Source organism: Pollachius pollachius, assembly GCF_949987615.1.
Source record: "Pollachius pollachius genome assembly, chromosome: 4".
Lineage (NCBI taxonomy): Eukaryota > Metazoa > Chordata > Actinopteri > Gadiformes > Gadidae > Pollachius > Pollachius pollachius.
Window position 1 is genome coordinate 14,073,590 of NC_136937.1, and position 10,706 is coordinate 14,084,295.

General features: G+C 43.2%; 1 protein-coding gene across 1 annotated transcript; it reads right to left on the reverse strand.

The window, feature by feature from the left end:
• Positions 1-1,676: 1,676 nt before the first annotated feature.
• swi5 (SWI5 homologous recombination repair protein) lies at positions 1,677-8,674 on the reverse strand. Its single transcript, XM_079734666.1, has 5 exons — positions 8,510-8,674; positions 7,579-7,627; positions 7,134-7,243; positions 6,645-6,739; positions 1,677-2,296 (listed from the first exon to the last, which is right to left on the reverse strand). The coding sequence occupies exons 1-5, from the start codon at positions 8,599-8,601 to the stop codon at positions 2,232-2,234; spliced, it is 411 nt and encodes a 136-aa protein (XP_079590792.1). The 5' UTR covers positions 8,602-8,674; the 3' UTR covers positions 1,677-2,231.
• Between the last annotated feature and the right edge of the window lie 2,032 nt (positions 8,675-10,706).

The following is a 10,706-nucleotide window of genomic DNA, read 5'->3' on the forward strand; positions in this document are numbered from 1 at the left end:
ACCGTAATTCAAATGACCTTATCGTTTTCTTAGTTGGGCCCGCCCACCTCGGCCGTGATGACAAATGGGTGTCAAGAACCCGCGGCGACTGACGGGAGAGAGCGCAAACCCAATTGCCGCGTTTCGCACATTGCATCCGCTCGGGGCGGGGTTAGCGGAAAAGGGAAAACGCTGGCCGTGCTTCTACCGACCGATAATGACCGAGGCTCATCGGTGTGGCTTCCACCCGGTAGTGACAAGGCCTTGCTGCATAGCTGTGTCGTAAATGGTAAACGGGGCCTCTGGTAGCGTGAGGTAGGGTGGTTGATGGGGTGGGGTGCGTAGTCACACCACCCCGTCACACGTCATAACGCTCATTCATGTCTTGACCAACAGATGTGCTGCAAATGCAGATGTCAAGGAAATAGAGCAGCGAGGGTCCGTGTGTGAATGGGAAAATACCTTTCCGCTATTATAAAATAATAACGAGCTTGTTGTAAATAATACATTATATTGCACTATTAATAACGGCACAGTGCAATGGTTAGATAAACATGAATGTCCTCTTGAATGAAATGAATATACCATTCAATTCATGTTAGTTAAACACTGAAACACGAGCAATAAATTTGTTGGCAGAAACAGTGTGTGAATCTGCACATATTCAAACGAAACGATATTCTCTATGGCTTGCACTGGAGTTTGCCTGAGCAATGGTTTGGCACACGGGTGGGCCGAAGAATTCCCCCCTCATATACGCAAGCACACACACACGCACCCACAAACTGCCACACACACACTCAGCATTATTGTGAAAGCACACACTCAGGCTGTTCAACTGATAATGACCCGGGTCTCGGAACAGTCAGTAGAAACCGTCCGTAGAAACATTATTAGCTGCGGCAAGACGGATAAGGGCGCGGATCTATGAAGAACAGTGTCATTGTACGAGAAGAACATGTTTGTATATTAAATGTATTGTTTAATGTAACAATACAACTTGTTAAAGTAAAAACCATTCATCATCAAGCCATAAGCTTGTATTTGCCTTTTTCTATGGTAGCAGGAAATATTAAACTATTGTTTTGTTTTTTCAAACACATTTAAAGATCCACTAATATTAAGCCAATAAATATATATATATATATATATATATATATATATATATATATATATATATATATATATATATATATATATATATAAAGAAAGAGTGAAACGGGTTGTACAAAATATAATACATTAGTATGTATTATACTAACGTATAATATAATTGACTGCCGAGCAGTAAGCCAGGGAGTCCCAGGCAGTAGGCAGAAGCAACAGGGCAGAGGGGAGGATGTGAGCTGTGGTTTGGGGTTGAGGGCGGTCGAACGGTGGTTTGGGGTGAAGGCTGGGTTAAATTGGAATCCCAGTTACGGGTGCAAGTTGTCACGATTCAAAAGCTGCATGTGTTTGTTTTTTTCGCTACACCAGCATGAGCAAATAAGCAACCCAGCAAAGTTCTATATGAGACTTTTGAGTCACTTTACAATCAAAGTTTGGAGCAAACAATAAACAGTACAATTTCAAACATCAGAACACATTCACAATTTCCATATGAGGTTGAAACTATCTTGTATTTAAATCAAACAAACTTCCAACAATCTGCTTTGCAAAATAACACAACACACATGATGATCATGTTGTACAGATGATGTAATAGACAGATAATACAAACACAGCTTAAAGCAACTTTCCCAAACCCACAGAAACAGGCGTTGCTCACACCACTTAACTCACAAGATAACGTGCACGTGAAACAAACGAGCCTCTTGGACAACGCAGAAGGGTGAGGGGACTGATAAGCTTTTGTGTCATTGCTCCCGCAGACAGTAAACACAAAAACTGCTCAGTCCCATTACTTCTCACCCATACAAGTTCAGAAACATTCATGAGTCAGTGGCAGAACTTAAAAAGCAACTAATCAAACACTAAATAATAACAATAACACAGAACTTAAAAGGTAGGTGGTCCGGCTTGGGACTTAATCCATACGAGTCATGAAGCTCTCTGCACAGGGGTCAAACCCATCAACGACACCCAGAGAACGAGTCTGATTCTTCAAACCCGTTTTTCGTGCTGAGCAAGTATCGTTCGCGTTACAACAAAACATAACTTCACGTCCTGTCATTAGTCACGTTGTACATTCCCCATGAGTTATGGTGAACATCACCAGCAGCGTGGCGTCTCTTCACTCCATCGTCCTCCTGTCAGTCGTTCAGTTCCAGACCAAACTGGCCGTAGAGATCCTTGGTGGTGGTGACTCTCAGGGCGGCTGTGAAACAACGGCAGCAGAGTACCGGTCAGAAGCGAGCCAAAGGCAGTATAAGCAATCGTGTATTTACAATCTTAAAAATCTACCAAGATTCCGATCTTTGTTATTAGATTACAGTTACAACAGTTATTATATCAAGTCATTACAATGAAATCTTATAGTGGACCAAACATTCAAATGATTCTTCTCATATAAAAACAATGACGACCCATGTTTTATTGAGGACTCAGGAGTATATTTTCATTCAGCCTAACATACAGACATGTACACATACCATAAAATGGTAACCTCCAAATCCCGGCCCGTTAACATCTACTACAGGAGGATGGGCTTTCTAATTCCATTCACTAAAGAAGAAGTTCTCGTCAACAGGCAGACAGGCGAACAAGAGTCGGGACAAAGAGTGAGTTGTGTTGGGGGGTGTGGGGGGGTACTGTAGGCCCCCTTCTCTGGGCTCCCCTCCCTCCCAGGACGACCCACGCCAGAATAACGCAACGCAACAGACCGGTCGATTGTCAACATGTCTGGAGAAGAGGAGCGAGAAGAAGGGCTGATAGTGTCCACATGCGTGTGGGTTTGTGTTTGTGCTTGTGTGTGTTTGTGGGTCAAACCAGACTGTGTGCACGTGCACGCGGGTAGGCAGCGCGACTTCCACTCACAAAGTCGTCAGTGTCGCCCCATCTCTTTCCGATAAACTAAAACCGACATTCAACCGGAAGACTACTCAATTATCCAACCCTAGTTTGATATAAAACCTGGGAAGGCACACACACACACACACACACACACACACACACACACAGACACAGACACAGACACACCTCAGGGTTTCCCACAGCACTTTACAGCTTAGGTGGCCGCCTAAGCAACACACGGTAGCTGCCTTATCCAAAAAAATTATAGATATGTTTTTTTTTTGAAAATGATATACAAAAGTATAAAATTATCTAAACTTCAATCACTCTCTGTGTATAGATCAGGCTGCAGGGTAACAGTCTGACAGCCTGCATGAAAATAAGCATAAATGGCCCATCCCCCCCGACCAGAGAGACAGCCACCCCCTGGTCTGACGTCAAACCCCACCACCTTAACCAACACATTTTCTAGACGGAAACCATGCACCTTATAAGACTATGTGCATTGCCCTGCCCATGACCTTTATGCAGGTGAACTGCGAATGCTCTCTGCGATGAGTAATTCATACGCCTTTGAGCCACATCACTGCACCATTTACAGGTTTATTTGCATAGTTACACACAGTTTATGGTTTAAGTCCTCTCTGTTCATTCTTCTGAAAACAAATTGCTTCATTGTTCCAGGTCGGCAGTAATACAGTGAGATAGATTTCACACCATCCCTCAGTTACTGATTGGATGTTTCATAAACAGACGTCCAAGCTTAAAATAAGCTTTCTTATTGTTATCATATGAATGGAAGAAGGATAAGCTGGCAGCACACTTTTAGCATGTTACAACTTGTCCCCTTGTTGTTTTTTGCATTATCAAGAAAACTCACAGCGATATGGAAGGATTTCCCACTTTTTTGCATTTACAGATACACACACACGAATGAATGCAAATTTGAAATTTGAAAGTGATTAAGGTTGGCCTAGTCTCAGGGTTGTTCTATAATCTAGTGCAGTGGTTCTCAACTGGTGGGTCGTGACCCAAAAGTAGGTCGCAGACCCGTTCTGGATGGGTCGCGGACAGCTGGTCAAAAAAAGTAAATAATATTTAATGCGCATCTGATGTGACATGTCTTTTATTTTGGAAAATTATTTATTTTGAAAGGCACGCGTCAGACACGTGCAGCCGCTTAGGCGCGGTAGCCATGGTAACTGCCATTTGATTGACGCTCACTTTAAATTTGTGTTGCGATGGCGAAGCGTAAATATGGCCCGGCGTATTTAAAATGCGGATTTTCGTTCATTGAGGATAATAAGGGACAGAAACCCCAGTGTGTTATATGTAATGAAGTGCTTGCAAATGAGAGCATGAAACCATCAAAACTGAAGCGCCATTTGGATACTAAACATCCTGCATGTAAAGACAAGTCGGTGGAGTTTTTTCAAAGACACCTCCAGAAGCTGAAGAGTTCACAGAAGTGTCTGACAGCGTCTTGCTCCAAACAAGAGGAAGCTCTCCGTGCCTCTTACCACGTAGCTCACCGTATTGCGAAGGCGAAGAAACCCCACACAATAGCCGAAGAGCTTATTTTACCTGCAGCCATGGATATGGTGAGAGAGGTGCTGGGTCAATCAGCGGCAGACAGGTTGAAAACCATACCGCTGTCCAATGATACTGTAGCTCGACGTATTCAGGACATGTCTTGTAATATTAAAGAACAGACCACAGCCCGCGTCCAAGCAAGCCCCTACTATGCCCTGCAGATGGACGAATCCACCGATATAGCTAGCCATGCTATTTTGTTGGTTTATGTGAGACACGTATGGGATGGTGATGTGCAGGAACAGTTTCTCTGCAGCAGAGATCTCCCTACCACTACAAAGGCAGAGGACATTTTCAACACTGTGGATTTGTATTTGAGCTCAGTGGGCCTGAGCTGGGAATACTGCGTGGGAATCACAACTGATGGCGCTGCTGCCATGACCGGGAAACATTCCGGTGTGGTGAAGCGAATTCTGGAGAGAGCACCTGATGCGACGTGGAACCACTGTTTTTTGCACCGTGAAGCGCTGGCGGCCAAGGATATGGTGCCGGTGCTCGACGAGGCCATGAAAGATGTAATCAAAGTGGTGAACCACATAAAACGTAGTGCAAAAAACAGCCGCTGCTTCTCAAAGCTGTGTAAAGATTTGGGCTCCGAGCACATGCAAGTGTTGTATCACTCAGAAGTCCGCTGGCTATTGCGGGGTAAGGTGTTGTCACGTTTTTATGAACTTAAAACAGAAATCGCCACCTTCCTCTCAGAGAATAACTCCCCATATGCTGAACTGTTTGACAACGAAATCTGGCTGGCACGAGTTGCATATCTTGCTGATGTGTTTGAGCACCTCAACGCATTAAACGTCTCTATGCAAGGAAGAAGACACAATATTTTTGAACAGTCCGACAAAATCGCTGCGTTCAAGAAAAAAAATCACACTGTGGGTAAATCATTTATCCAAAGACAGACTGGACATGTTTCCCAATGCTTGCCATGAAGTACAGCAGCTGGAAACCGCGGCCACAAGTGATTTAAAAAAAAACCTCAGTGCGCATCTTACTAAACTTCAAGCTCGGTTTGACCACTACTTCCCTGAGAAATACAGAGATAATGATGCTTGGATACGCGACCCCTTCCACATTGACATGGAAAGCATCACGTTGCCGAGCAACGAAGAGCATCAGCTGGTGGAGCTGTCATGTGACCAGACGATGAAAAAGAGATTTGGCGAGGTAGCCCTTTCCCACTTCTGGTGCAGCGATGTGATGAGTGAGTATCCATCCCTCGCGACTCTTGCAGTCAAAACGCTCCTACCATTCAGCACAACCTATCTGTGTGAAAGTGGCTTTTCCACCTTGTTGCAGCTCAAGTCAAAGCAGAGAAACAGACTGGACACTGAGCATGATCTGAGGGTAACTCTGTCTACTGTCCTCCCAGACTTTGAAACTCTCATTAAGAACAAACCACATGCCCAGCTGTCTCACTGACTTCCCCAAATGACAGGTTAGGTGAACATATCTGTTTTGTAGATCTTTAATTGTTTTTGTTATTTATTTTATTATACTTTTTGTCCATGCAGTGGTAATGGTCCTCCTAAGTTCCTTATTATTTCTGAATAGGCCTACATAGAAGTGAAATATATAATTCTGTGACCATAATTAATTTGTACACTTTTGATTATTTCATTCACTTGTCATGGTACTCCTCAGTTTCTTATTAATGTGGCCTGGATGCAGTGAAATGACCTTGTTTTATTTTGTGGGTCTTTATTTTGTGCAATTTGATATTCACTTTTGTCTGCATGCTGTTGCATGGTCCTCCTCAGGTTCTTCTGAATGTTCTTTGAATGCAGAGATAGAAGTCAAATATCTCATTTTGTTGGTCTCCATTTTGTTACTTCATGTTTGATACTTATTTCATTCACTTCTGTACGCAGTTGTCATGGTTCTCTGGTGCTCTGAAATAGACTTTGCTCAATAAAAAAAGAGTATACATGTTAAAGACGTGAGTTTTCAAAGCCTTTAAAAAAATACATTTGCTTGGTTTGAAGGACTATAAAAGTGGGTCGCGACTTAATGACCATGGGAAAATTTGGGTCCCAGAGTGAGACCAGTTGAGAACCCCTGATCTAGTGTGTGTCTGTAACTCTTCCTATTCATAGTTTGTGAGGACAGAGACGTACCGATGCGCCCCAGCAGGGTCTGTCCGATGTCTTTGATGTCGTTGTATTCATGGAGCAGGTCAATGTGCTCTCCTAGCTCTTCCAACCTGTACCCTCTGGAGGAACACACACACACACACACACACACACACACACACACACACACACACACACACACACACACACACACACACACACACACACACACACACACACACACACACACACACACACTTATCACTCCCTGAACTCCCTGAACTCCCTGAACTTGCTCCAGTTCAAGACCTAGCATCACTGTACTTCTTTTGGACACAGTCAATTCAATCTCACTAGGAGTGCTCTCAATCGCTGCCTAACCATTATTTGGATTCCCTGAATACACGCACATTGTGATCTACCATGATTAAGAAGAGGTTCAGGTCGGTTCTGTGGCACAATGCACACAACCAGCACTCAGTGTGCCTCCATTCTGGAGGAAAGGTTGAGACACTAGCACAGAGCTTTACTCACTCTGACACCAGGGAGGCTATCTCAGCATCCAGCTCCCCTAGCCTCCTCTTGAGGTCATTCACCTCCGCCTCAGGGGTCACTTGAGCACACGGGCTGACACCTGCCTGGGCCTGACACACACACACACACACACACACACACACACACACACACAACACACACAGTATAACAGTCTTGTTGTTGTTGTGTGTGTGTGTATATAAGTGTATATATACACACACACACCAAACATATATATATATATATACACACACACACACTGTGTAACGGTCTTCGTGTTGGTGTGTGTGTGTGTACTTTATACACACACACACACACAGTATAACTGTCTTTGTGTACGTATATATGTATGTATGTATGTATATATATATATTTGATGTGTGTGTACGTTTGTGTTAGAAAAGGGACAGATAAACGTGCATTTGGTTTCCGCGCGTCAACTCACAGGCGACTTGAATGAGGAATACACTCCCTTGAAGCCTGTGCTGGGAGTCCTGCAGTGAGAGAGAGAGGAATGAGGAAACATAGACAAACTCCAGAAGAACTGGAACAACGCCAAATTAGCCTTTTGATCTTAGCGGTGCGTCGCTGCATGTCCTCTCCTCTCCCAGCGATTTCATGGACATGGAGCGATCACGGCAAACTGCTAATATTGTAGATACAGCCAGAAAACATGAGTCACACTTTGCCATGCTGAAGACCAATTTTGAAGGACTACAATTATGATAAGACGCTGGTTTGTATGAAAGGTTGTATAGTAGAATGCATGTGAAGTAAAACAGGCAAAAGCAGGGAATAATGCAGACTAAGATTAGTTTCACATTATACTCAAAAACTTCATAAAAAGGGCAATAATGCAACATGTTAATAAGAAATATAAAAATATTCGACTATTACTAAATCCAAATAGGCATGTATGTGACCAATTTTGGCCACATACATGCCTATTTTCCTAAAATAAAGAGAGCTGATACTCACTATATACATACACTTACTCATTTACTTATCTAAATTGTCAAAAGTTTTGCATTTACGCAAGAGTTCAAGTTTGAACAGGGACCGAATTCTGGAGGGCTTTGAAAGTAAGAGGATGGACTTTTTTTTGGCTTGTAAAAAAGTGTTTTATTGCGTGTAAGTAGAATCAACAGTTATACAGTATATTACATTGTAGCACGTCTCCAATTACAGCGTAACAGCGCCCTCTTCTGGAATAGCAAGCTCAACATCCCAATAATAAAAACTTATGTTCGTCTCCTGCAATAGGAACATGCCACCTACCTTTTGGTATAACATATCACTAAGTCTCACGCTGCATTTTAATTTGGTTGAAAAAAACTAATGCAGGCCTACAGCAACGTTAAGATTCACCAACGTACCACCTCGGAGCTCCCATGATCCCATGTTTTCCTTCGGGCGTCGAACAGGAACCCTTCGTTGGACAACAGTCGACTGACTGCTCTGGATTCATATTGCAGTAAATGTTTCGCTTATTAATTAAAACGTCATGTCTCGAGTCAAATCATACTACATACGTTGGTAGTTGACACTGTTTACAATGGAAGAAACCCGCGCACGGAGGACTAGAAAGGGTCTGATTGGTCCTTGTTCTGATGACGCGTTACGTTGAAGTACGTGATCCGACCGCCCACCTGTTAGGGAAGGCTGAGGTAGTTGCGATTGATTTTAATTTTCATTTGATCATTTATTTATGTTTATCTGCTAACCTTTGTCTTTTATATACATGTATTTGTATTTATTTTTACTTTTGAGTAATTTGCGTAACATTAGTGTTTTACTTGCAATTGAGACGTGTTTATGTCGTATTAGGTAGCCTACTGAACATCTTCGAATTTGCCCACCATATGGCGCTAGTGAACCACTATAGCCAATTTGGTCATCCGTTTCCATCTCCACTGCTCCTTCAACTAAAAAAACACAGTTGGACGACAGGTGATCTCCTGAATTCTGCAAGACGTCTAGGTTGACGACTCCTCAAGAAGAGACTATTCTGATTTAAAAACAAAAATGGATCTGCCAACGATGCATGTCTGATCTACAAATATAATATTTGACTCTCTGCCTTTCACACACATACTCGACATACTCACTTCCCCTTTAATTCTCTTTCCTTTAAAAGGAATATTAGGGTGATAGCATATTCTGGTGACGTGATTGTCGTTCTGACGGTAGGCTAACCAAGCTGTCTCACAGCGTGGGTCGTGCCCCCCTCCTTTTTAAATCACCCGTGGATTAACCAACCAAAAGGTCACACTTTAAATCCCTGCCAAACCCAGAGTGGAACACTGCACCCATAGTATCACACACACACACACACGCACAGACACACACACACACACACACACACACACACACACACACACACACACAAACACACACACATTGTGACACACAAAGACAAACACACACACACGTCATCTGTTGTATAAAGCGTAATTGTCTTAATTTTGAGCTTTCATATTTAAAAGACGAAGGCTTGAGGATTATAAAAAGAGGATGAGAGAATGAGAGAGAGAGAGAGAGAGAGAGAGAGAGAGAGAGAGTGTGTGTCAGAGTAGGTCTCTGGTAGGATAAGGAGACAATAGGCTGGCTATGGAGAGACAGGCTCATGTGGATAAGCAGGGAGCGCTGGGGGATATAAAACAGGTTCCTCTCTGTTTTATGTCCCACAGAATCATGCATCATGAACGGCTTGTTACACAGAGAGACAATGAACCACACGGTCTGCATGCCTGACCTGCTCTCCTTTTGTGGAATCCCTGCCATCCCAAACACGTGTTCACAATGGTGATACAGGTATTGATTGTGCGGTCAGTATGACAAGAGATGATGAAAGATAAGAGGATGTGTGAGTCGGTGTGTTTGTGTGTGTGTGTGTGTGTGTGTGTGTGTGTGTGTGTGTGTGTGTGTGTGTGTGTGTGTGTGTGTGTGTGTTTGTGTGTGTGTGTGTGTGTGTGTGTGTGTGTGTGTGTGTGTGTGAGTCGGTGTGTATACTCCTCACCATCAAACTCTGCATAATGAAATATAAATAAGACAACATGTAGACATCTCAAGTTTGCTTATTTTGAAAGCCTTTTGAATGGGAATGAACGTGACCACGTCTCTATTTCTTCTTCTCTCTCTCTCTCTCTCTCTCTCTCTCTCTCTCTCTCTCTCTACACACAATGCAACAGTGAATACCACTGTATCCCAGACTCTGTGTTTGAAACATAGACTTCGATCTGAACATGCCGGAGAGAAGAAGAGAGGTACACGAAAAGTCTGTCTGTCTGTCTGTCTGTCTGTCTGTCTGTCTGTCTGTCTGTCTGTCTGTCTGTCTGTCTGTCTGTCTCTCCCTCTCCATAGACTTGATATGCACATATGGAGAGAAGAAGAGAGGTTTTCAAACACGATGAATAGACGGATGCCTTCATATCGCCAATAATAGAGCCTTCCACAGGGGGACGCTAACGACCCGCCTGGTGCTATCGATAGCGCTTAATGAGAAACAGGACGACAAGTACGACCGTAAAAACTGTAATCTGCAGACTTGGAAATAAATAAATGTGTCTGTTA

Coding starts and splice junctions, on each gene's coding strand:
- swi5 (XM_079734666.1), bottom strand. CDS start 8,601: ATGAATCCAGAGCAGTCAGTCGACTGTTGTCCAACGAAGGGTTCCTGT. Junction 7,628..8,509: donor ATCATGGGAGCTCCGAGGTG/GTACGTTGGTGA, acceptor CTCTCACTGCAG/GACTCCCAGCACAGGCTTCA. Junction 2,297..6,644: donor GACCCTGCTGGGGCGCATCG/GTACGTCTCTGT, acceptor GTTGTTTCACAG/CCGCCCTGAGAGTCACCACC.